This window comes from Odontesthes bonariensis, chromosome 10, assembly GCF_027942865.1.
Source record: "Odontesthes bonariensis isolate fOdoBon6 chromosome 10, fOdoBon6.hap1, whole genome shotgun sequence".
NCBI classification, from domain to species: domain Eukaryota; kingdom Metazoa; phylum Chordata; class Actinopteri; order Atheriniformes; family Atherinopsidae; genus Odontesthes; species Odontesthes bonariensis.
Genome location: NC_134515.1, coordinates 3,099,448 through 3,126,651, shown reverse-complemented (window position 1 = coordinate 3,126,651; position 27,204 = coordinate 3,099,448). Strand labels below are relative to the sequence as shown.

Genomic DNA, 27,204 nt, shown 5'->3' with positions numbered 1-27,204 from the left:
TATCTCACATGAGTATCTATATGCAAACAACTTCCACAATAGTTTTCTATTTGTGTAGTTCTATTAATTTCACTATAGTAAAATATAGTCAACTTAAAGGTTGAAATCACCCAGCCTGACGTTATTTGGAAGGCTTGCATGTTGGAATGAGTTCACCCAGAAAACTTTCTTGTGTTGAATCTGAAAATAAGTGCATGAAAATTCAGAGAGAGCAAGATGCCTTTATTCAGCTTCTTTAATATTAATGATGCTTGTCCAAATGTATGATGTATGCAGCAGGTATCAAGACAAAAACAGTCCCCATCACAGATAAGTGTGGTGCCTTCTCTGGTGTAAACAAAATGTGTTCCACCGATGCATCACACGTCCCCACAAAGAGTCTCAGAGAATCTCCTGCTGAAACTTCAACACGACTCTCTACACTTTCTGTGAATTCACAGAACCATTACATCATATTACATCATATTACATCACATTACGGTCATTCTGCAGACGCTTTTATCCAAAGCGACTTACAATAAGTGTGTTCCACATCGGTAGGCAAAAGAACTTCAGGTCACAAGAAATCATAAGTGCATTTCCTTCCAAAACCAAACAGCTAAGAGCATAACTAGTGCCAGAGTAAGTGCGGTAAGTTAGGTACCGAGACACATGGGACATCACCTGTTTCGTCCCAGCTCCTTACGCACCAATTTGTTTCCTAAATTGTCTTCCCATTTGTCTCGGTACCTGACTTACCGCACTTACTCTGGCACTAGCGCAGCCTGGGATAGGCAGCAGGGATAAGATGAAGCCGGGATGGGAAACGGATGGAGGAACTTAACCTGGAACTTATCACGGGTGCAGCTGGCATCTTATATCTCGTCCAGAGGAAACGAATCATGCACAGTGACTGGAGATCAACAGTAGTTTATTCCCGATGAAGTCTGTGTGTCCTAAATGTTTAGAAATGGGAGCTGATTGTGAGACTGAAGACTTTGTTTTCTCCGTGTTGTGTCAGTTGTTACCACAAACTCGCCTCGTCCTATTCTGAGCTGCAGTGATGGAATAAGAGTAAAAACATGATTCCTGCAGACGTGAAAGGAAACCTGACAGTGAGAATGATTTTACTGTAGCTCAGTTTGAGTGTGCACGCACATGGAAAAAACGTTCTTATTTGTGTTAAACTCTGCATGCAGGGATGAGAAAAGTGTTTTCCAGTCATCAGAGCAGCAGATATCCACTGAGGTTTGTGGTGCTGAAAACCAGATCATTAACCTCAAAGATAACTCACAGATTTCTCAGCTGACTGACTGTAAAACTTTACACCAAACAGATACTTTAGTCTCCTGAGGCCTTTTCTAAAAGTGTGAAGTAACCAAACACGCCCACACCGTTCTGATAAAAACAACAAACCCTGCAGGATAAAGTACCAAACCCTTTACGATCTTTAACATTCTCCTCTTGCTTCCATGATCCACCTGATTCACATGTTGCTCCATCACTCCTGAGCTGTTTGCTGATGCAGATCCACCTCTGAACTCTGGTGGATGTGTGGGCTGCAGAGCTGTGTGGGACGCAGCGGCGTGCCGACACAGAATGTACAGCAGAGGCAGATTTCCTGCTTTAAGGACAGGAACCTTCAGCCACTGATGCATTTAAATTAGGGCTGAGCAACGATTAAAATGTTTAATCTAATTAATCACATGATTTCCCTGATTAATCACGATTAATCGCATTTGTACGCAGAATCCAGAAATGAATCCAAAAGTAGTGTATAGCTTTTAGCCTTTAGCTTTATTTTAAATGTGCTGCCATATGAATGAAAGTGCCATAACATTTGTTGTGCAAACACACTTTTAACATCAGCATCTTTCTGTAGTTTTTATGTAGAAGCCTCGCTCCACTGTCTGTTTCCTTGAATGACTTGCTGCTATCAGTTGTGTGTTTTGCCTTTAAGTGATATTTTAGACTGGAACTACTACGCTGAGAAGACAATTCAACTTGGCAGCGTTTACAGATGACTTTGGTTCTGTCGACTCCGCCGTCTGGAAGAACTTTAAAATGAAAATGGCCGAGTAAAAGTTCCGTACCCTTCTCCATGTTTGGTGGATCCGCCGATTACTTTCTTTTCCTGTTCCACAGCAGACAGCAGCAGACTTTTACAAAATAAAAGCCTGTGAGCAACAGACTTTTACAAAATAAAAGCCAAAATAAAAACCCGGTTTGAGTCCCGCATCGGACGGCCCTGTGCTGCGTGTCGTTCCCCCTCTCTCTGCCCCCTGCTTCCTGTTTCTCTAAAATTTCGTATCCATTAAAGGCACAAAAGCCTTCAAAAAAAAAATTTTATTTAAAAAAATAAAATAAAATAAAATAAAACAAAACATGCGTTAATGCGCAATAAAATATTTATCGGCGTTAAATAATTAATGCGTTAACGCGATAATAACGAGTTAACTCGCCCAGCCCTAATTTTTACCTTAATTTCTGGTTATTACAGACATGTTCATTTTTTTTTTTTTTTGCAATTTCAGCTCATAAATACTGTCACCCGATGTCAGTATTTACAGCCACAATTTGAAAAAAGTTGAAAGATATGGACAACTTTGACGTTTGCTTTGATTTCATTTCATTGCAAAGAGTATAAACTCAAAGATGTTCCGAGTTTCATCTTGTCAGCTTTATTCAATTTCACCCATTTCTGCATTTCAGGCCTGCAACACATTAAAGACAGCTGAGCCGGGGCAACTAAGGCCTCATAACGAGCTTTAAAAACACCAGAGCGTGATTCCAAACAGGTGACTGCACTGGAAAAAATGCCCCTCCAAAAATAGGTAAAAAAAACAACAAATACAAGACATTTGTGCTTGAAATAAGCAAAAAAAAATCTGCCAGTGGAACTAGTGAAAATCGGCTTGTCAAGATTTCTTGAAATAAAATGTGATATTTGGGACTTTTGAGATAAAAGTGATCTTGAAATTAGCTTAAAAACCTCTTCAAATTAATAAAAAAAAGCTTGTTTCATGTGAAATATGACTCAAAACAATTTGTTTTCAAGACTTTTTCACTTAACAAGATATTCCAGATGTATTGTATTAAAACAAGTCCCTATATCTGGCTGAAATAGTACTTGTTAGGCAGTTGTGTCTTATATCAAGTGTAATGAGATACTCAATGAGACAAATATACTTGGTAAGATTTAGATTTTTTCCAGTGTGTTAGCATGATTTGGTGGAAAAGCAGCAGCAGTAACAGCCTGATTCTGTGGCGCCCTGTGATGGACCGGCGACCCGTCCAGGATGTACCCCGGCTCCCGCCCAATGACAGCTGGGATAGGCTCCGCCCCCCAGCCTCCCTGAAGTGGATTAAGCTGGTATGGAAAATGGATGGATGCACTTTTTTTTGCACGTTGCAGATCTGAGATCAGATCGTCCACTTTAGTGTTTATAAGACGCACATAAAGAACTTGACATCATAATATTCAGTATTTGCCAATCGTAACTCGGATGGTGGACACCTGGAATTGGACAATTATTTATAAAGCATTAATTTATGAATACATAAAGAAACTCTGATAATTTTGTTCGGTATATTCTTCATAAGATTGTTGAAAACGACTCACATCTGCTAATAACTACAGTAAAGAACATTTAGTCTAAGTATCCCACACGGCTCTGTACAGTGTCATCATTGTTACACACATTAAACACGCTGAACTCTCTGAAAACTCAACTTTATAGTAGATTATGGACAGAAAGAGCCCCCAAAGAAATAAAACAATAGATGCCCAGTTTGTGTACCTCGCACACTGATGTTTCCTTCAGGGCTCAGCTCCGTGTTGAGCTGTGCTGCCCCCTAGTGGATCAAACTAAGAGCTACAGCCAGAATAATAGTTCAGCTTCAGATGAAAATGAGAACTATTTAGAAAGGTTAGAAATAAGAAAAACTTGTGCACCATGTCTTAAAACACTTTCATTCCATCTTTTCTAAAGGACATAAAGAAAGTTTTTGGAATGAGTTGCAGGTTAATGTTAATGTAAGTTTTATTCAATAAACAAAAAGATTCAGCGACTCCAGAGCTAAAGAGTGGAGGGGCCCTTTATGTTGTTATCAGATCATAATATTAATGACCGAAGTACAAAACAATTAGCTTTCAAACTATATTCAGAGGTAATCTGAGGTGAGAACCAGTGGATCTTAGGTCAAATAAAAAGGTGTCAATACATCTAAGGTGGAAAGTTGTGACACAGACTTTGCTTTGAACCTGTACGTATGAAATGCTCAGATTCAGCTACTGCCGCCACAAACGCAGCAAATATTTGATACTATGGATTAGCAGCTGATGCCTCAGGACTGCTGGATGAATTCTGTCCATTCTGACACTTCAATATGTGGTTAACTGTAAAAAAAAAAAACAGAAAAAAATGAAGAGTTGTGTCACATTTCATGTTGAAAGTTAACATAATGAGAGAAAGTGTTGAACTACCTTTACATCTCGATATGTGGAGCATTCCGGGATGTTCGACCCTGCAAAACACAGAATGACACGTGAAGCGTCGGCATCTCCATTCGACTTATTGTTCAGCACAGAAGGAGAGACGCTCACTTTTTCTATCCTCTTCTTCAGGTAGAGCAGGAACAGGACTGTGACCAACAGCACAGCGAACACGCTCAGACACACGATCAGTCGGAGGCTGAAACCTGAACAGACACGTTGGACAAACCTTCTCTGCTCATGGAACAGTCACAAACCGGGGTAAATTCATGCAAATAAATGGTGATATAAACACATATGAAGGCACAATGGTTTGAAAGAACAGCTGTTAAAGGCAGTGAAACTTTTCGGGAGGCTTATTCTCTGGGATGGACCCTGGCACCAAAGAAAGAAAGAAGGAAAACAGAACTGCAAACGTGTCACGAACATTGTAAGAAATTCCCAAACCTAACCACGGACCACCTGAAAGCAAAGGTGGGCCTGTTGACAACACAATACTGTGCCTAAACACGAGAAAAAGAGCACGACAATGAACTAATCAATGAGTTTAAAATGGAATGATACCAAATCTGAAAGGAAAATCAGCTGAATCTGACTGTGAAGCTAAATCTCTGCTGCTGGCAGAGGTGGGTAGTAACGAGTTACATTTACTTGAGTAAGTTTTTGAAAGCATTATACTTCCAGGAGTAGTTTTAAATCTCTATACTTTTTCCTTTTCCTTGAGTAGATGTGTGCAGCAGAAACTGTCCTCTTACTCCGCTACATTAGGCTACAATGAGCTGGTTACTTTTCTTCTTACCTCTTTGGTATTCTACGCCTCATTATTTTTATCCCCCCGCGTACGCCTCATTTTAATGTTTTATTCTGACAGAGAGAGAGACTTCCGCCAAAGGCTCTACCACCTGACTGTGTTCCACCAATCAGACGCAGCCGTGCAGTCTGGTCACGTGACCATACTCAGTCTCAGCGGCGGGGCGGGTTAGCTTTAGCATTAGCAGTCGTAGCAAACAAACAAAGAAACAGATGAAAAATGTCAGAACCAACGGTGGGAAATGAAGACGCAGACGAGGCCTCATACTGAAAGCATGTTTACCTTACAAAGAGTGAGAAACAGCAGCTACATTATGTGTCTTCTGTGGCAACCAAAACAAACGCACATTTCAGCAGAAACTCAACATCTAACTTGAGGAAACATGTAGCGCTAAGTTTCCTAAACTCGTTTTTCCCCCCCATGGATAGGTGAATGTTTGTTTTTTAGGTTATATATGGGTTACATATGTTTTAAACATTTCCTAAGTCTCTTTTATTTTTTATTGAAGTTCTTGAATTTACCTGGATTATTTTAATTTAAGCTATTTTGTAATTAATGAATTCATTTTAATTTATTTTATCAATTGGATGAACTCTAATTCCCCTAAAGATGATTATTTAGTATTTTTGTCTGTCTGATTGAATGCTTGTGTTAACAAATAAATCAGACGTTACTCAACAGTTACTCAGTACTTGAGTAGTTTTTTCACCGAGCACTTTTTTACTCTTACTCAAGTAATTATTTGGATGACTACTTTTTACTTTTACTTGAGTAATATTATTCTGAAGTAACAGTACTTTTACTTGAGTACATTTTTTGGCTGCTCTACCCACATCTGGCTGTTATGAGGTTATGACTGTTCATGTTGCGTAAGTCCTGTGTCTCTGCACTGAAATAGAAAGCAGTTAAAACAAGTGCTGAGATCCTGTGTCAACCTGTTTCCAGGTATGAAAGGCATGAAGCCGACATCTGGAAGTCTGCACATGTTTTATGTGGGGAAAGAAGTCAGCAAGCAAACCAGTCAGGAAGAGCTTAAACCATACATGTGAACCGCTGTGGCCCATTTACTGTGGATTTAAAGCACATTCAACAGGCTTCTGAACAACCATCAGTGTGAGAGCTGGTTAGTAAGGGTTGTTACCGTTAGACGTGGTCCCCATAAAGTACTGCGAGTCAGAGTCTTCATCTGAGAACATGAGAAATAGTGTTATATGAGAATTATTTAGAGATATGCTCATCAAAAACAATTTATTGTTTGGGACCCATGAGCATCTACATCACATGATTACCGGCCAATCTTTCATTGCTGAACGCTGACTGCATGATTTAATTTTGATTTAATTTGAATTGATTAGGGCTGGGTGAGTTAACTCGTTATTATTTAACGCCGACAAATATTTTATCACGCATTAACGCAGGCTTTTATTTTGTAAAAGTCTCTTGCTCACAGGCTTTTATTTTGTAAAAGTCTGTTGCTCACAGGCTTTTATTTTGTAAAAGTCTGTTGCTCCCAGACTTTTATTTTGTAAAAGTCTGTTGCTCACAGGCTTTTATTTTGTAAAAGTCTGTTGCTAACAGGCTTTTATTTTGTAAAAGCCTGTCGCTCACAGGCTTTTATTTTGTAAAAGTCTGCTGCTCACAGGCTTTTATTTTGTAAAAGTCTGCTGTTCACAGGCTTTTATTTTGTAAAAGTCTGCTGCTGTCTGCTGTGGAACAGGAAAAGAAAGTAATCGGCGGATCCACCAAACATGGAGAAGGGTACGGAACTTTTACTCGGCCATTTTCATTTTAAAGTTCTTCCAGACGGCGGAGTCGACAGAACCAAAGTCATCTGTAAACACTGCCAAGTTGAATTGTCTTCTCAGCGTAGTAGTTCCAGTCTAAAATATCACTTAAAGGCAAAACACACAACTGATAGCAGCAAGTCATTCAAGGAAACAGACAGTGGAGCGAGGCTTCTACATAAAAACTACAGAAAGATGCTGATGTTAAAAGTGTGTTTGCACAACAAATGTTATGGCACTTTCATTCATATGGCAGCACATTTAAAATAAAGCTAAATGCTAAAAGCTATACACTACTTTTGGATTCATTTTTGGATTCTGCGTACAAATGTGATTAAACGTGATTAATCAGGGAAATCATGAGATTAATTAGATTAAACATTTTAATCGTTGCCCAGCCCTAGAATTGATATAACTAATCCTCGGGGGAATATGAACCGGCTGTTCCAAATTATAATGCACAATGCTACATATGTCAGTTCAAATTGAGAATTTAAAGCACAAATGTACTGTGAGTACCTTTATCTTCAGACGGCTCGATGGTTGGGGAGTCGGCAGTGGGAAGTATGCAGCTCTTTGCTGCTGGTTTGGAGGCTGAGCCGCCTGACATCTGTGAAGCTGAACAGTTCAAAATAAATGATGTTTGATGAGTAAAGACCATCCATCACTTATAAAAGCTTTAACCAGTGAAGGGCTGAATGGAAATAACTCAGGTGACATCACCAGTCAACCTAACAAACATGTTGTTTCTGAGAATCATATACTGATTCACGTAAGTCATGGAGTTCCTCAGGGTTCTGTGCTCGGACCGATTCTTTTCACTTTAAACATGCTTCCATCAGGTAACATTATTAGACAGAATGGAATATATTTATATTGCTATGCTGATGATACTCAGCTGTACTAACAGCAGAGATCATGTTTCTCCAGTTTTAGCTCTCCAGAGTTTCTAAAAGCAGTTTGGGAGGCAGAGCCTTCAGTTATCAGGCCCCTCTCTGTGGAACCAGCTGCCAGTTTGGGAGGCAGAGCCTTCAGTTATCAGGCCCCTCTCTGTGGAACCAGCTGCCAGTTTGGGAGGCAGAGCCTTCAGTTATCAGGCCCCTCTCTGTGGGACCAGCTGCCAGTTTGGGAGGCAGAGCCTTCAGTTATCAGGCCCCTCTCTGTGGAACCAGCTGCCAGTTTGGGAGGCAGAGCCTTCAGTTATCAGGCCCCTCTCTGTGGGACCAGCTGCCAGTTTGGGAGGCAGAGCCTTCAGTTATCAGGCCCCTCTCTGTGGAACCAGCTGCCAGTTTGGGAGGCAGAGCCTTCAGTTATCAGGCCCCTCTCTGTGGAACCGGCTGCCAGTTTGGGAGGCAGAGCCTTCGGTTATCAGGCCCCTCTCTGTGGAACCGGCTGCCAGTTTGGGAGGCAGAGCCTTCGGTTATCAGGCCCCTCTCTGTGGAACCAGCTGCCAGTTTGGGAGGCAGAGCCTTCGGTTATCAGGCCCCTCTCTGTGGAACCAGCTGCCAGTTTGGGAGGCAGAGCCTTCGGTTATCAGGCCCCTCTCTGTGGAACCAGCTGCCAGTTTGGGAGGCAGAGCCTTCAGTTATCAGGCCCCTCTCTGATGGAACCAGCTGCCAGTTTGGGAGGCAGAGCCTTCAGTTATCAGGCCCCTCTCTGTGGAACCAGCTGCCAGTTTGGGAGGCAGAGCCTTCAGTTATCAGGCCCCTCTCTGTGGAACCGGCTGCCAGTTTGGGAGGCAGAGCCTTCGGTTATCAGGCCCCTCTCTGTGGAACCGGCTGCCAGTTTGGGAGGCAGAGCCTTCGGTTATCAGGCCCCTCTCTGTGGAACCAGCTGCCAGTTTGGGAGGCAGAGCCTTCGGTTATCAGGCCCCTCTCTGTGGAACCAGCTGCCAGTTTGGGAGGCAGAGCCTTCGGTTATCAGGCCCCTCTCTGTGGAACCAGCTGCCAGTTTGGGAGGCAGAGCCTTCGGTTATCAGGCCCCTCTCTGTGGAACCAGCTGCCAGTTTGGGAGGCAGAGCCTTCAGTTATCAGGCCCCTCTTTGATGGAACCAGCTGCCAGTTTGGGAGGCAGAGCCTTCAGTTATCAGGCCCCTCTCTGTGGAACCGGCTGCCAGTTTGGGAGGCAGAGCCTTCAGTTATCAGGCCCCTCTCTGTGGAACCGGCTGCCAGTTTGGGAGGCAGAGCCTTCAGTTATCAGGCCCCTCTCTGTGGAACCGGCTGCCAGTTTGGGAGGCAGAGCCTTCAGTTATCAGGCCCCTCTCTGAGGAACCAGCTGCCAGTTTGGGAGGCAGAGCCTTCAGTTATCAGGCCCCTCTCTGTGGGACCAGCTGCCAGTTTGGGAGGCAGAGCCTTCAGTTATCAGGCCCCTCTCTGTGGAACCAGCTGCCAGTTTGGGAGGCAGAGCCTTCAGTTATCAGACCCCTCTCTGTGGAACCGGCTGCCAGTTTGGGAGGCAGAGCCTTCAGTTATCAGGCCCCTCTCTACCTTTAAGACCAGGCTTAAAACTTTCCTTTCTGATAAAGCTTATAGTTAGGGATGGCTCAGCTGACCCTGAAACATCCCATAGTTAAGCTGCTATAGGCCCAGCCTGCTGGGGGAGCTCCCATGATGCACCTCTCCATGTACATGTGACATCATTGTTTTCATTAACTTGTGTTTCTCTCTCTCTCAGCAGGTGTCTCTGGCCTGGGGTTACGCTGCTTGTTGTCCCCTCTTTCCTGTCCTCTCAGCCCCCAGCTGGTCCAGGCAGATGGCCGCCCTTCCTGGTTCTGGTTCTGATGGAGGTTTCTTCCTGTTCAAAGGGAGTTTTTTCCTCCCACAGTCGCCTCGTGCAGCTCAGGACGGGAGATTGGATCAGAGAGAAGCTTCAGAGCAGTCTGTTGGTTTCCTGAGCTCGGCTGCTTTTTTTTAATTGACTGTGTTTGAACTGGACTGATTTTAAATGTAAAGAATTGGATTTGATTGGTTTGTAATGAATTGGATTGTATCTTTGAAGTGCCTTGAGATGACATCTCAGCAGTATGTCAGAACACAACAGCATTTAAAACGATGACTAAACAACAAGCCAGTGGTCACTGGAGACAGAGGGACATTACAGCAGCACAACCATCAGTGCAGAACTCCACCAATCAGGCTTTTAATGCAAGAATGAAGCAAAAATCCAGTTTCAAACTGAATTGTTTAACCAAAACCACCATCAGAGGAAACCAGTACTAGTACCAGTATAGTGGAATAGTTTTTCAGAGGGCTCAAGGTTTCAGGCTGGGATAAAGTTTGCATCTGCCAAGAAAACCAAGGAGTGGGTGTAAAGTTCTGCAGACCCAGGATTTAAAGCTCCCCACCAAACCGGGTAGAGATTTCTGCCAAGAATGGTAGAAACTTAATTTCACCAAATATAGCTGCAAGCAGCGATGGGGGGGCCTAGCAGCACAGCTGCAAAGCAGGCAAGCTGTGGCTGCTCAAGAAGGCGTCACGAGCCCATGCACCAAGTTTGGCATCGTTATATCAATGCATTGCAGAGATACGGCCTCACTTCCTGTTTGCGCAGAGTTTGATTGGCTGCCACGGGCAAACAGAAGCGAAATTAAAAAATCCACAAAATAAATTTTGTGCGGCTTGGTCTGAAGATTCTATGTATCAAGTCCCGTGGAGATTGGACAATCTGCGTGACCTGCAATGCTTTTTGAAGGTTTTTGATGAAATTCAAAATTGCGGAAAATCCAATATGGCGCAAATGACGTCATGGGTTGCCATGACCTCGTCTGCATTCAGGGACTCCAACGGTACCTCATTTGTGAAATTTGGACAAACGGTTCCAAAGATATGAGCAAAAATGCCTTTTTGCTACACACAGCGCCCCCTAAAGGCTAAACATCACCAAACTTCTTGGGCCTCTCAAAGATGTGGTCATGAGGCTGCGTTAGAAGTTTGACGTTAAAAGATCAAACAGTTGCCGAGATATGGCCTCACTTCCTGTTTGACGGCGTCGCCACCAAGTTTGATTGGCTGGTACGGGCAAACGGAAGCGAAATGAAAAATTCCACACAATAACTTTTGTGCGGCTTGGTCTGAAGATTCTATGTGCCAAGTCCCGTGAAAATCGGACAATCTGTGTGACCTCAAATGCTTTTTGAAGGTTTTTGATGAAATTCAAAATGGCGGAAAATCTAATTAGCTTCGCTGCTAGGACCCAAATAAGTGAGTTGGGTGACTGATGAGGAATAAAGATAATTGAATCCAGTCTAAGATACATGCAGGGGTCTGAAAACCTTCTGTTTGCATCGAATAAAGATGGAAAACTCACCATTTGTGACCCTGATCTCAACAGTTTTGCATGGGTTTGGTGCAGATGTGACATCGACTCCACAGCTGTACAGGCCTGAGTCGGACGCGGTCAGATTGGAGATGGTCACGTGAAACACTCCCCTTTTCTCGTATTCCATCCTGAATCTGCCTCTCTGGGCTGTGAACCCACTGGCTTCCAGCAGAACGTCTCGTTTCTTGCATCCGTCTTTGCAAAAGAACAAGTTGAAGAGGTCGGCTGAAGGAAAAGAGCACGTCACCCTCATGGTTCCCCCTTCGGCTTCACTGCAAACCGTGGCGGCTGGAGCGGTGAGGGCGGTGAGGGCGGTGAGGGCGGCGAGGGCGGGGCCGCCGTCGCACATTTCTGTCACAGAAAAGACAAACACAAAGTCGTATTCACTGCCGGGTATTAATACGTCTTATTTTCTACAGTCATGGGTTGAGCCGGAGGACACATCACACAGACCAGTTAGATCCTACGAGTTATTTTTATCTCATTTGTAGGGCTGGGCGAGTTAACTCGTTATTATCGCGTTAACTTGCTAATTATTTAACGCCGATAAATATTTTATCGTGCATTAACGCAGGTTTTATTTATTTATTTAAACATTTTTTTTTTACATTTTTTACAAAAAATTTAAAAAGTGGATTTTAAAGTGGACCAGTGGATTTTAGAGTGGATCAAATCAAATCAAACTTTATTTATATAGCACCTTTCATACTAAAAAGCAGCACAAAGTGCTTTACATAATCAAATCAATAATCAGATCAATTCATGCATAAACTCACACACAACATCACACCGACAACCACACTGCACACATACTACCCCCCCCCCCCCCCCCCCTCCACCACCCCACCACCCCCAACATGAGCAACATCAACAACAATCAACATTAAAATCTGGCTTGACGCTGAAGTGAGGAAACGGTATCTTGGGGATCTGTCCACACCGGGAGCCAGACCACCAATGACCACAGAGGCCGCCACCACGGGGAACCGCCCAGATCAGGGCAGGCCGGCATCCACACCACAGCCAGGGCTGCAGGGCAGGATCCCCCAGCCCCCCCGAACCAGGGCGGTCCCCACAGTAATGACCCCACAGACCCCGGTGTGGAAGATCCCCATGAGGAAAAACACTGGATAAATAAGTGTATAATAAGTATATAATAAAATAATAATAAAAATAAATAAATAGATATTTTAAACAATGAATGGATAGATAAAAGTAAACTAAAACAAAACAAACAAAAATAAATAAATAAATAAATAAAATAATATATATATATTAAAATAATAAATAAATGAAATAAAATTCAGCTGTAAGCTAAACTAAAAAGGTAGGTCTTGAGCCTCTTTTTAAAAACATCAACATTCTCTGCAGCCCTGAGGTTCTCTGGCAGGCTGTTCCACAAATGAGGTCCATAATAGTGGAACGACATCTCACCAGAAGTTTTTGTTCGAACTTTAGGAACAACTAAAAGGCCGGTACCAGAGGACCTCAGGGTCCGCGAGGGCTCATAATTTAAAAGCAGATCAGATAGATAAGAAGGCCCAAGACCATTAAGACATTTATAAACAACTAAAAGAACCTTAAAATCAATCCTGAAATGCACGGGGAGCCAATGCAGCGATTTTAAAACTCAGTGGATCAGTGGACCAGTAGAATTTATAAGTGGACCAGTGGATTTTAGAGTGGACCAGTGGATTTTAAAGTGGACCAGTGGATTTTAGAGTGGACCAGTGGATTTTAGAGTGGACCAGTGGATTTATAAAGTGGACCAGTGGATTTATAAAGTGGATCTTAAAGTGGACCAGTGGATTTTAAAGTGGACCAGTGAATTTTAAAGTGGACCAGTGGATTTATAAAGTGGATCTTAAAGTGGACCAGTGGATTTTAGAGTGGACCATTGGATTTTAGAGTGGACCAGTGGATTTTAAAGTGGACCAGTGGATTTTAAAGTGGATCTTAAAGTGGACCAGTAGATTTTAAAGTGGACCATTGGATTTTAGATTGGACCAGTGGATCTTAAAGCGGATTTTAAAGTGAACCAGTGGATTTTAAAGTGGATTTTAAAGTGGACCAGTGGATTTTAAAGCGGATTTTAAAGTGGACTAGTGGATTTATAAAGTGGATCTTAAAGTGGACCAGTAGATTTTAAAGTGGATCTTAAAGTGGACCAGTGGATTTTAGATTGGACCAGTGGATTTTAGAGTGGACCAGTGGATTTTAAAGTGGATCTTAAAGTGGACCAGTAGATTTTAAAGTGGACCATTGGATTTTAGATTGGACCAGTGGATCTTAAAGCGGATTTTAAAGTGAACCAGTGGATCTTAAAGCGGATTTTAAAGTGAACCAGTGGATTTTAAAGTGGATTTTAAAGTGGACCAGTGGATTTTAAAGCGGATTTTAAAGTGGACTAGTGGATTTATAAAGTGGATCTTAAAGTGGACCAGTAGATTTTAAAGTGGATTTTAGAGTGAACCAGTGGATTTTAAAGTGGACCAGTGGATTTTAAAGTGGTTACTACAGTTCATGTCATTGGAGGGTAACATTCCTGACGGTTTAAATGGAAACTCACCGTCTGTTACTCTGAGTTCGAAGTCTCGCTGCAGATCTGGAGAAGAAGAGTTGCCCACGCCACACCTGAAGTGACCAGAGTCGGACCGTTTCAGCTGCACGATCCTCACATAAAAGATGTCTTCGTCCAAACCGATGCTGAACCTGTCGCTCTGGGTGGGCTCGTTTCTGGTTTCGATGAGAAGGGTTTCGCTCCCAAACTCTTTCTTTATGAAGAATTTGCTTCCTTGAGGTGGATTAAAAGCGCAGCCGAAAGAGATGCTTTGTCCTTCCAGTTTTGTGAAGCTTTGGCCGCCACACAGCGCTCCTGAAGTAATTAAAGACAAAAAGGAAATGCACGATCATTTACTGCACTCAGCGAAATAAGTTCATTAAGGAATAACAGTCTGGTCCTTTACAGGCAACAGTGCTGCATATTAAACCATAAGGTGACACTGTGCCAGACTTTGTCGTCATTGGTTTCTTCAGGGAGGTCAGGAGGACGTGCTTAGGTAGCAACTGCTTTAAACCTGAACTATTTTGGGCCACATTTTCATCAGATGGCCCTTTTAAATCCCCGTTCTTACCCAACAGAAAACAGTATTTGTAATTCATGTCGCAGTGTGGTTATTTTAGCCAGAATTTTCCGCATTTCCAGCACAATGAGGAACTGTCATGGTCAGCCATTTACTTTCCATTTACCAACACTTCCACTGAGAAAGAACACAGGCTGGAGCGCGATCATTTCCTTAACCAAGCAGTAAAGCCTGCTTCATGCTCAGAGGTGGGTAGAGCAGCCAAAAATTGTACTCAAGTAAAAGTACTGTTACCTCAGAATAATATGACTCAAGTAAAAGTAAAAAGTAGTCATCCAAATAATTCCTTGAGTAAGAGTAAAAAAGTGCTCGGTGAAAAAACTCCTCAAGTACTGAGTAACTGTTGAGTAACGTCTGATTTATTTGTTAACACAAGCATTCAATCAGACAGACAAAAATACTAAATAATTATCTTTAGGCAAATTAGAGTTCATCGAATTGATAAAATAAATTAAAATCCATTCATTCATTACAAAATAGCTTAAATTAAAATAATCCAGGTAAATTCAAGAACTTCAATAAAAAATAAAAGAGACTTAGGAAATGTTTAAAACATATGTAACCCATATGTAACCTAAAAAACAAACATTCACCTATCCATGGGGGGAAAAACGAGTTTAGGAAACTTAGCGCTACATGTTTCCTCAAGTTAGATGTTGAGTTTCTGCTGAAATGTGCGTTTGTTTTGGTTGACACAGAAGACACATAATGTAGCTGCTGTTTCTCACTCTTTGTAAGGTAAACATGCTTTCAGTATGAGGCCTCGTCTGCGTCTTCATTTCCCACCGTTGGTTCTGACATTTTTCATCTGTTTCTTTGTTTGTTTGCTACGACTGCTAATGCTAAAGCTAACCCGTCCCGCCGCTGAGATCGAGTATGGTCACGTGACCAGACTGCACGGCTGCGTCTGATTGGTGGAACACAGTCAGGTGGTAGAGCCTTTGGTGGAAGTCTCTCTCTCTGTCAGAATAAAACATTAAAATGAGGCGTACGCGGGGGGATAAAAATAATGAGGCGTAGAATACCAAAGAGGTAAGAAGAAAAGTAACCAGCTCATTGTAGCCTAATGTAGCGGAGTAAGAGGACAGTTTCTGCTGCACACATCTACTCAAGTAAAAGTAAAAAGTATAGAGATTTAAAACTACTCCTAGAGGTATAATGTTTTCAAAAACTTACTCAAGTAAATGTAAATGTAACAGAGTAAATATCCAACAGAGATGCTTCAGAAATCAGTGGAACTGAAATCAACTTTAAAAGTCCCAGTCGGGATCTTTTAGCTTCTGATCTTTGCATTTCCACGTTTCAGGTTTTCCTGTTTTGAATTTTACCTCCTGCCGTTGTTCAGGCTGCGGTTACTGACCGCCACACCCACATAGTCACAGCGTTAGTCATCACTTCCCTCATTCAGTACATTCAGCCAGGTCTCCTGTGATCAGTGTTCAGTTCATGCCGTGTCTTGCTGTTGAATACATTATCTGCATTTGGCTTATCATGACACTTACTCACAGTCTCATGTTTGTAGGAGCACTGATAAAGTGTCAGAGAGTCATGTGGAAATAAACTTAAACTGTATCCCTAAAGGATCTGAATCATAACACCAAGTTATGTTGTGTTCTTAGGAGCTTTGTGGCATCGTGTGTCGTAGTAATGATTAAAGGGACAGTTCGCCTCTTTTGACATGAAGCTGTGTAACATCCCATATCAGCAACATCATTTCTGAACATCTTCTTACCCCCTGCTGCGTCCTGTGAGCAGAGTTCCAGCCTCGTTTTGGTGTTGATGAAGGTAGTCCGGCTAGTTGGCTGGGGTTTAAAAAATAAAGCGTTTTGCTTCTCAAAACAATATGCGTTCAGAAGAGTAAAGGCCTCAGTATGCTTCTCCGTCGGGCTGTCGGATACCAAAGGCAGTTCACCTCCCGATCAGTAGGCGGCGCTACGTTAGACGACCCAATCTGGCGACGTCTATGGTGAAAGTGGCTGATTGGTTGTTCACCTTCCGGCTCTGTTCCACTCCTCACAGCGAACGATGGCAACCGAGAGAGAAAGACTGTTGTTGCTGCAAATAATTTTGACCAAATGTTGACCGGCACACAGTAAACTCTTTCAAAGATGGCGGTGTTGTTGTTCTGAGAGGAAGGAGCTAAACCAGAAATGATGTTGATAGCCGACCAATCACAACCCTTGTGGTCTCCGTCGCCTGGACGGATAGATAGGAGAGCGTCTCCGGGAGGGTCTCCGTAGACGACCATAAATCAGCCTTTATACATTTGCATCAAAAAATGGTTCTCCAGGAAAAAGTCAGACCTCACAATCGCTTGGCCCTATTTTCTCTCCCTTCGTATCACTGCCTGCTGTGCAGACCGAAGTGCAGACCGAGCAGCAAACACCGTAACAGGCGCGGCTGTCGGCAGCAGGCAGTGATACGAAGGGAGAGAAAATAGGGCCAAGAGATTGTGAGGTCTGACTTTTTCCTGGAGAACCATTTTGTGATGCAAATGTATTACTCTGTTGAACGCATATTGTTTTGAGAAGCAAAACGCTTCATTTTTTAAACCCCAGCCAACTAGCCGGACTACCTTCATCAACACCAAAACGAGGCTGGAACTCTGCTCACAGGACGCAGCAGGGGGTAAGAAGATGTTCATAAATGATGTTGCTGATACGGGATGTCATACAGCTTCATGTCAAAAGAGGCGAACTATCCCTTTAAAGTGCACTTATACGGCTATTCTTTTCTTTATTCTACATAAAAAAAATTAAAAATACTGCAAACAGTAAGTAAAAGTACTCCTGAAGTAAGAGTATTCTTCTTCTTCTGCACATCGACAGTGTGAAAAGTTATTTTTCTTTAGAAGATAAGAAGAAGAAAAAGCTTTTGCGTGTGGACAAAAGATGAAAATGCACCGGCAGTTTCAACATTTCGACGGTGTACAAAATTCCCTGCTTTCATACATCTAAAATGCCTTTGCTTCTTTAAGTGCATATTTCCTCCTTGCCTATGCAAAATACTTTGCCTTTAAGAAATGCGGCGCTGCCCCTTTAAAGCTGCAGTCTGCAACTCTTTTTCAAGCATAATGCCTGGAACTGTCCGGGGATTCTGAAAGTAGTACATTAAATACCCCAATACAAAAAAAAAGAGTTCTCTAGGTCCCCTATATGTCCCGCTAGGTCCCTCCAAAGCCAGCAGGTTTGTTTACAAAATTGCAGACCGGACCGGTAAAAGGTAACCAATCAGGTTACGAGCTGGGCTCTGCTGCCTGTCAATCACCGATTGTGCACGCGCGATACAAGGTAGGCTCGTCCCCACGCTTATAGAACTTCATTACGGGCTAGTCTACTTACTGTGTCTTCCATGATCGCAAATGACAGGTGAGTTGATGAATGAGGAGTCTGGCGTGCACGTAGACGTGCACGAGTTCTCATGTGTTTTGATGGGGAGGGACAGGAAGTTGAATAACTTTTTATTTTTCGGTTAAAAAATAAGCATTTCTTGCATTTTGCGACTACGGAGGTCACCGTTTTCAACTTCAAGCGTTCTGATAGATCATGTAAACTCTTAAAATGCCAAAAATTAGGACTTTACGTATGACAACAACAAATCCTGCAGACTGCAGCTTTAAGGATTGATCACGCTTTGAATGCATGTTTACCTGCGTGATATGAAACGTGCTCGGACATTCTCTCTCATGCAGTCGCATTATCGGACTCTCATACCTCGTTTGGAAGTCTCTCGGTGCTGTTGTGCGTGATTGCAAATGTATGTGCTCTTATTTTCCTTGTCAGGCTTTATATGGTTTGTACAGCCATTTATTTCGTTTCTACAGTCCTTTGCAAGTTTGTATTTAAGCTAGACAATCTTTCTGTGTATTTGGAAATGTCTAGAATGTTCTGTGACTCAGCAATATCGTGTTAGATATCCTGTACACTGTGTTTTTAGTTAGCACTTATTAGAGATAAGGCAGTACGATTTCCTGTGCTGTTTTAATGTTTTATGTATGACATTTGTGTACTGTTTATCACCATATTATTACTACTGTGTGTTCAGTACATTCCCAGTAATGATTATCCTCGAATAGATTCTGTAGATAGGACGTTTGTAATGTGAATAATTCAGCATTGTCCTGTTTTTCCTTTTATTTCTGTCTTGCTTTAGAAAACCACAATGTCACAACTTCAATACTTCACAACTTCACAACTGTTTAATTAATAAATGACAAGATGCAACCTCTAGAACAGCTGCATTCTTTCTGACCGAAGAATTAGGCCAGCACTTTCCTCATCATTATATCCTACAGACGGGTTAAAAGAACATTAAGGCGACGTTTCCTCACCTGGTGCGAAGCACAGGAAGAGAAGTTGGTGGATCTTCATCCTGCAGAGCAGCCCGTTCCACTTCACTCCCTCCAGCGTGTCTGTGTCTGCAGAAACCGGCTCAACAAGTGACTCGTCCTCAGGACGCTTTCAGCCAGTTGTGCAAACGCTCAGCTGGTATATTTACTGCTCATGTGGGCTGGACTCTGCTGACTGTGCCTGATGCCCATGACGTGTTTGGTTCCACTGAATGAACGTCCTGGAATTAAAGTGATACTCCGGAGTAGATTCAACCTGGGGTCATTTGAACCGTGACATCCAGCCAAGTAGCCCACCCGAAGTTTTTTCGATCTTGGCTGAACATCAGCTGAGTTACTGAGTTATCCCGAATAGCTTCGTACAAGGGTTAATGGATCCTGGCAGTATCTCCAAAATTACCACACTAAAATCACATGCCATGACACCAAACTTCTACAGTAGTACAAATATGGTCTGTACTCACAAAGCGATGCATTTGGAAGTTTGTACATAGTCCAGGAGTTTATTATTATCAACACAAGCTTGATAGCTTCTCTGCAGCTAAAGCTACGTCGACGACACTTCCTTGATCTGGGAGCTTCAATGTAAGATGAGGGTTGATCTACTACTGTAGACAACAAAGCAAGGCTGCTCAATTTCTCCATTGATAAAATAAATTCACAACTCTACAACATAAAAATTCATAAAAATTCATGTAGAATATAGCATATACTTTAAAAATATAGCGTTTAACTTGACATGATATGATATGGCATAATATGATAGGCCTATTCCATGTTGAGATGTAACAATAATCAATGTTTGAATAGCGATATAGCCTACAATTTAATAGGCTATAATGCGTTTTGATGTTTTGTACGTTCAGTTCGTCATGTTAAAAGTTAAAGTTAATTTTAACTTTCATGTTAATTTTATGAACCCCGGAATTTTGGACTGTGTACGTTATACCAATACACTGGAACTTGCCATGATATTACCGGAGTGTGCGTCTTTTATTGCAATTATACCCAATCTACACTAGAACACCGACGACAAAGCATTTTATTACTGTACATTTAAGTCAGCCCACCCGCGTGCGCCCAGCCAACCTCATCTGGTCACCCTAATTACATCTAACTAGGAAGGAGGATATCACTTCAACCTCAGAACTTGGAATCCCCTTTTCAGCTCCTGCGGACAGCCCCGGTGTTCCTGCTTCCCCCTGTTTTCATCTGGACTATAATAAATTAAAACCTTTTCTCATTTACCCACCTCTTGAGTTTGTTTGTCTGCATTGTGGGTCCAATTAGGTGCCTGAACATGACAGTCTGTTGCTCACAGGCTTTTATTTTGTAAAAGTCTGTTGCTCACATGCTTTTATTTTGTAAAAGTCTGTTGCTCACAGGCTTTTATTTTGTAAAAGTCTGTTGCTCACAGGCTTTTATTTTGTAAAAGTCTGCTGCTGTCTGCTGTGGAACCGGAAAATAAAGTAATCGGCGGATCCACCAAACATGGAGAAGGGTACGGAACTTTTACTCGGCCATTTTCATTTTAAATTTAAATTTAAATTTTTTAAATTTAAATGTTTTAAATTTAAATTTTTTAAATTTTCATTTTGGCCAGTGGGACTCTCAACCGACTCAAGCCGTTTCTGTAATCTGCCACTGCAGAAAAACTAAAAAGCTGATAAAACTGATGTTGTAGCTCATCAAAGACATATCCCAGACCTAATAATCCCCCATAGAATATTTCACTTTGCATTGCATATATTGAAAATAAAGCAGTTTTTGTGTGTGTGTTTTAACAGAAATTGGTGTTTACCTCATATAAACGAGTATTTAAAGGGTTAATTTTTTGAAAATAATTGAAAACTTGGTGGTTATGATCAGAACTGAAGTGGAAGAAAAGATTTATGAAAAGAAAAGTGGAAAAAAATATTAACATATGATATTTTGGGGATGATTTTAGAAGGGGACAAAAATGTCCCTTTTAAGAAATTAAGGAGTTTTTTTTAAAATCAGGCATAACAAAAAAATTTAAAATCCCTAAAAATCAATGTTGTTGCTAATCATTGACATATCCCAGACCATAATTATCCCTAATTATTCCACTTTGCATTCCATATTTTGAAAATACCGGCACCTAAAGGCTTCAAATTTGGCCTAAAAAGTTCAAATTGGCATCTAAAGGGTTAATTTTTTTTTTAAATAATTGAAAACTTGGTAATTATGATCAGAACTGAAGTGGAATAAAAGATCTACGGAAAAAAAAGCGGAAAAAAATATTAACATATGATGTTTTTAGGTTGTTTTAAAAGGGGACAAAAATGTCCCTTTTCAGAAATTAAGTTGTGTTTTAAATCAGGTATGAGGGTTATTGTTGCCCAGACCTCTTTTTATATTGTTTTTCTCTTTAGTATTTATACTTTTTTATATAGTACATACTGTCCCTTTATAGTTATATAGTTATATGTCTGCACCTTACTTTTTATTGTACTCGTTAAAATGACAAGAAAGAAAATCTTCACTGAAGAGCAAAAAGGAGGAACATCAGAAAAAGGAGAACTGAGACGTTTTCCCTGTAATTACGACAGTTATTCTAAATGTTGCTATAACTGAAACTCCTTCTGAAGAAAGAGGAAATGACAAGAAAGCAGATGATTTCCCCTTTTAGGGAGAGGTCGATACTTCCTCCAGCCTTCCCGTCTCCTCGTCCCTGCCTCAGCGGGTATGCGCTGAGCTCATCCGGGGTCGGAGAGATTCCACCAGGCTGTCGCTGCCAGTCGTGGAAGAACAACACGTGAATGTAATCTCAGAATAAATGTTATCCATCCTGCCAAATCCAATCCAATTTTATTTATAAAGCACTTTACAACAACATCAGTTGACCAAAGTGCTGTACAAAAAGAAATCAAATAAAAATAAAAACAAAGAAATTTAAAAGAATAAAATACAAGAATAAATTAAAAGGCACAAAACAGCAATATAATTTAAAACAATTATAATAATAAAAATAGCAATTTCACATTTCAACATCTCACATCGTGTCAAAAGCCAGGGAGAAGAGATACGTTTTAAGATGAGATTTAAAAACAGACAGAGAGGAAGCCTGTCTGACGTGGAGAGGTAGATTGTTCCACAGGTTAGGAACCGCCACAAAGAATCTGTGGACGTCTCAGCAGATTCCAGGTGTCGGGATGTTCAAACGTACCTCATTGGGACTGCTCGTATCTCCCAGCAGGACTTTAACTCAGAATGCAAAAAGTCAAACGACTGTTGAGGAAATTCTCCCAATGAGAGAACTGGCTTCTTCTCCAGAGTAAATATACTTTCATGAAGGAGTGCGCAGGGACTAGATTTAAATACATTTTCACTTAAAGGGATACGCCACCCCCAGGCCAAATTAAGTGTATCCCCACATTCCCGAGACGTAAATAAGTGTGTGGGAGCGTTTTCCTGGCGACCCAGGCATTGTCCGAATCTCACAGCACTGACCACTGCTTGGTTGCGCGTAATACATACATGCTAGCATCGCTGATCGAAATATTTCGCCCAACGTGAATTAATTTACTTGATTTACCTTCTAATTACTGTGTGAGTGGTGTACTTTCACATCGAATGCAAATGACTGTGTAAATCTACACGGAAGGCTCCGTTTGCTCATGTCGGTTTGGGAACTAGTTTCCGGTGCGGAAAACACAGCTGAAGCACACTCCCCGCTACATCTTTGTGAATCCCCCCCCCCCCGACTTCCTCAAACAAACCAGCGTGAAGCAGCCAGGGACAACCCAGACAACCGGTGGAAAAAATAAACCAATACCGTGTTTGCGAGGAGCTAGCTAGCCACGGTTGTCTGGGTTGTCCCTGGCTGCTTCACGCTGGTTTGTTTGAGGAAGTCGGGGGGGGGGGACGTAGCGGGGGAGTGTGCTTCGGCTGTGTTTTCCGCACCGGAAACTAGTTCCCAAACCGACATGAGCAAACGGAGCCTTCCGTGTAGATTTACACAGTCATTTGCACTCGATGTGAAAGTACACCACTCACACAGTAATTAGAAGGTAAATCAAGTAAATTAATTCACGTTGGGCGAAATATTTCGATTGGCGACGCTGGCGACGCTAGCATGTATGTATTACGCGCAACCAAGCAGTGGTCAGTGCTGTGAGATTCGGACAATGCCTGGGTCGCCAGGAAAACGCTCCCACACACTTATTTATGTCTCGGGAATGCGGGGATACACTTAATTTGGCCTGGGGGTGGCATATCCCTTTAATGACCACTAGATTAGTAAAGCGTGTCATCGTTAAAACCTGGCACAGCTTTTTATTACGTATGCAAAGTGCATCCAATCACTTGTGAATAGGGTTGCCAACTCCCCGAAAAATAAATAAGGGACACCTCATTAGAAGGGTCGGCCGAAACCGATTGCCTTCACCCTTCCTGGCCTGGAAACAATTTTTTAACTATTTGACTCGAACCTGAATTGAATTAGATGCATATTTTTGAGTGACATGAACACATGGAAACCAAATTATTATCCAGCAATTCACTTTAATATAAAATAACAAATTAACTGAATAAAATAAGTATCTTTCTTAAAGGAGAAGTTATTTGTTTTTTTTTTACCTGTGTCTTTATTTCACCAATACTTTAAGACAATTGAATGAAAAAATGTTTTTCCCCCTGTTTGAGTAAAGTACTATTGCACTGTTAGCTCATAGTTGCCGTGTTGTTGTTATTTTGTAGCAGAGTGGTGCAAAAAGTCAACATGTCTGTTCATCATTAAGTGGTTTCAGAGTTACATGGTTCTGTAAAAGCATTCAGAAAACAATACAGCAATGTACTGATATTAGAAAATGTAGTTTGTACTTTTAAAAGTAAGTTCTTCAGTACTTTAACTTGAGTAAAATTTTTAGCGACTTTTACTTGTAGTTGAGTAAGATTTGACCATGAGTATCAATACTTTGACTCAATTATTGGAGTTGAGTACTTTGTCTCCCACTGCTTAAAGTAGTGTTGGCGTCTGCGTAACTGCCATATATGCTGCTTTGTTGTCTTCCGCTATCTTCTCAGTAACTCCTCGACCAATGGGATGAGCGTATTCTCGTGTGTGAATATGCTGTCAGCTCATTGGTCACAGAGCAGGACAGGGCCTGGGAAAAATTTACCGTATATTTTCATATAAAGCCCCGTTATTCATTTCCATTGGCATGATACTGCCTATTTTTGGATTCTCACAGTAATACGGGACAAAGTGCGTCCCTTTTCAGCTCAATACGGGACGGATGCTTTTGTTTCTAAATACGGGACGATTCCGTTTTTCAAGGGACGGTTGGCAACCCTACTTGTGAAAGAGCAACTACAAACCATCTGAGTGTTGATACAGTGGAAACCGCTTATAGTGGTCACGGATATAGTAATCAACCGCTTATATAGATCAAAAGGCTTGGGACAGAATCATTTCTATACAAATGCTGTTTAAATAATTTGTTTATAGTGATCAAGAAATCCGCTTATAAAGTTAATTTTTGGCCATTTTATGAATGTAAACATGTGCAAAAATAATTTTAAAACTACGTGTAGCTTATAGTGTTCAAATTGGCAACGTGATCACTATAAGCGGTTTCCACTGTACTATTGATGTTTAAATCGATCCACACTTGGCTATTCTTCACTTTTACATTCAGAACACGACAGAAACACTTCACTAAAGCACTGCCGCCTTCATGGACGAGGTTTGAGGGTTACTTAGTTAGGGCTAAAAGAAGTTCAGGGCCAGGGCTGAAGTCCTTTCACTTTACCCACGACCGTGACCCTTTTGGACGCCCTGCTGCAGGTTGCCTTGATTACGTGTACACTAGGGCTGGGCGAGTTAACTCGTTATTATCGCGTTAACTTGTTAATTATTTAACGCCGATAAATATTTTATCGCGCATTAACGCAGGTTTTATTTTGTAAAAGTCTGCTGAATGCATCACATTCACACAGTTACAGCAAACACCACGAAGCATGGAGTAATAAAATAAAGATAAACTAGCAGCTAACATCACCGCTACAGGTGTGAAGCTAACAGAGCTAACCGGCGCTACTTCCTGTTTTACTGGTTTCAACATAAAAGCACGTATTTCAAAATAAATTTTAAAAAAAACTCCTGCATTTACAGCCAAGTTGAATTGTCTTCTCAGCGTAGTAGTTCCAGTCTAAAATATCACTTAAAGGCAAAACACACAACTGATAGCAGCAAGTCATTCAAGGAAACAGACAGTGGAGCGAGGCTTCTACATAAAAACTACAGAAAGATGCTGATGTTAAAAGTGTGTTTGCACAACAAATGTTATGGCACTTTCATTCATATGGCAGCACATTTAAAATAAAACTAAATGCTAAAAGCTATACGCTACTTTTGGATTCATTTTTGGATTCTGCATACAAATGCGATTAATCGTGATTAATCAGGGAAATCACGTGATTAATTAGATTAAACATTTTAATCGTTGCCCAGCCCTAGTTTTTACGTAAAGTGACACATAAATGAGTCAGCAGCTGACGTACAGACTGATGGAGGGAGGAGGAGTGATGTGTTGTCGTGGTTACAGGAGGAAGTCCTTCAGTTAGGGAAGTGAAGAGCGAAGAGAGGCAGCAGGAAACCATCAGAGCCTCAACATGGGCGTCCATCACACTTTGTTCTGCTTCTTCTTCCTCTGTGAGTACATTTATTTTTATTTATTTCACTCTCAGTCTCACCGTACGTTTGTTCATATGATTAAACATCAGAACTGGAGTCATGTTGAGTGGTTTTAATGGATAAATTCACATTTTTAAACAGAAACTTCATATTTATTCATGTGTTTTTACTTGTAGAATTTGTTTCTGATACGGAAACTGTTTTATTAGTTATCCCAGTCATTTCTTTGAGGCTCGTGTTAACAGTGAACAGATGGACCATTTGACTTTGTGTTCGGACTTGAGTATTTGTTACTTTATGGAGTAAAATAGCTGTCAAAATGTTCGTGTGCATAAACTAGAAATGCATGCATAAATGAGTCCAAAAGTTTTGACATCAAGAATTACAAGTTACAAGTTACGAATTACGAATTACGAGTTACGCATGCAAGTTTTTTTTTTTTTCTTTTTAAATGACTTTATTTAACTTCACAAAATCACAGTAACAGTAGTTATGAAAGAAATAGTGTACAGTAATGAACAAAGGACATAAAATGAAAGAACATAGTTAAAAATACAACGATAGAAAACTGTTAGAACAGAAGAGAGAAAAAAAAGGACAAAAAAAAAAATAAATAAATAATGTCAAAACGAAAAAACGAAAAACGGAAGTAGCTGTCCTTTTTCCGTTTTAAACCAAAAACGAAAAAACAGCGAAAAAACAGAAAAACGGATTATACTTTAGTACCCAGACCAAACAGACCGCTGTTGGTAAGCTGTGTTTCTCAACTCAATCAAAAGCTGTTAATTCCAAAATCCGTTCTTTATTCCAAGAAAATCTGGTTTCATCCCCATCTTGTGTATCTTATTGGAACTCCTTTGTGCAGAATGTTAATTGGGAGAAAATTTGGTCTCTCCCACACAAGTTTTTTCTCACTAATAAAGTCAAAGAAGTCTCTTTTAAATTAATTCATAAATTTTATCCAACTAAGCACTTTCTTCTGAAATATAAAGCTGATATTGATATTTCCTGTTCTCTTTGTAAGCTTTACCCAGAAACATCTGTTCATCTGTTTTGGAACTGTACATGCTCGAAGAAGTTCTGGAAAGACATTGTTGCTCTAATATCCAACTATATACAACCAGATTTCCTTCTTTTCTTTGAACATTTTTTGTTTGGTATCACAGATTTCAAGGCGAAAAATTCCTCTCCCACATACCTTATCAATCTAATATTGTTGCTTGCTAAATTTCATATTCATAAAAGTAAAATAATGCACAGGAAACCACTTTTCGACCTCTTTGTAATAGATGTAAAATTGTATCTTGACTCTATCTCAAATTCAATTAACAACAAGTCTATAAAAACAATAAGTATTTGGAAAGAATATAACTTATTTTCGTAACTCGCATTTACTTGTGTAATTTTTTTTTATTTGTTATTTATTTTATTTATTTTATTTATTTTTTTGTCTTTTTTTTCTCTCTTCTGTTTTAACAGTTTTCTATTGTTGTATTTTTGTATTTTTAACTATGTTCTTTCATTTTATGTCCTTTGTTCATTACTGTACACTATTTCTTTCATAACTACTGTTACTGTGATTTTGTGAAGTTAAATAAAGTCATTTAAAAAAAAAAAAAAAAAACTTGCATGCGTAACTCGTAATTCGTAACTCGTAATTCTTGAT

At 40.9% G+C, this 27,204-nt stretch overlaps 1 protein-coding gene and 1 long non-coding RNA gene across 2 annotated transcripts; both read right to left on the bottom strand.

Moving 5' to 3' along the window:
• Positions 1 to 3,819: 3,819 nt before the first annotated feature.
• On the bottom strand, positions 3,820 to 4,834 carry LOC142390159 (uncharacterized). Its single transcript, XR_012770431.1, has 3 exons — positions 4,586 to 4,834; positions 4,466 to 4,506; positions 3,820 to 4,378 (listed from the first exon to the last, which is right to left on the bottom strand). It is a non-coding gene; the product is annotated as an uncharacterized LOC142390159 (long non-coding RNA).
• Positions 4,835 to 6,288: 1,454 nt separating this feature from the next.
• On the bottom strand, positions 6,289 to 19,031 carry LOC142390158 (polymeric immunoglobulin receptor-like). The gene is made up of 6 exons (XM_075475531.1): positions 18,860 to 19,031; positions 13,956 to 14,261; positions 11,725 to 11,737; positions 11,375 to 11,691; positions 7,589 to 7,687; positions 6,289 to 6,471 (listed from the first exon to the last, which is right to left on the bottom strand). The coding sequence occupies exons 1-6, from the start codon at positions 18,897 to 18,899 to the stop codon at positions 6,410 to 6,412; spliced, it is 837 nt and encodes a 278-aa protein (XP_075331646.1). The 5' UTR covers positions 18,900 to 19,031; the 3' UTR covers positions 6,289 to 6,409.
• Positions 19,032 to 27,204: the final 8,173 nt, after the last annotated feature.

What these genes read in the sequence shown, in the direction of transcription:
- LOC142390158 (XM_075475531.1), bottom strand. Translation starts at nt 18,899, where the DNA reads ATGAAGATCCACCAACTTCTCTTCCTGTGCTTCGCACCAG. An exon ending in CTTCCTGTGCTTCGCACCAG is followed by an intron (nt 14,262 to 18,859) that starts GTGAGGAAACGT and finishes TAATTACTTCAG; the next exon opens with GAGCGCTGTGTGGCGGCCAA. An exon ending in TGAGATCAGGGTCACAAATG is followed by an intron (nt 7,688 to 11,374) that starts GTGAGTTTTCCA and finishes TGAACTGTTCAG; the next exon opens with CTTCACAGATGTCAGGCGGC.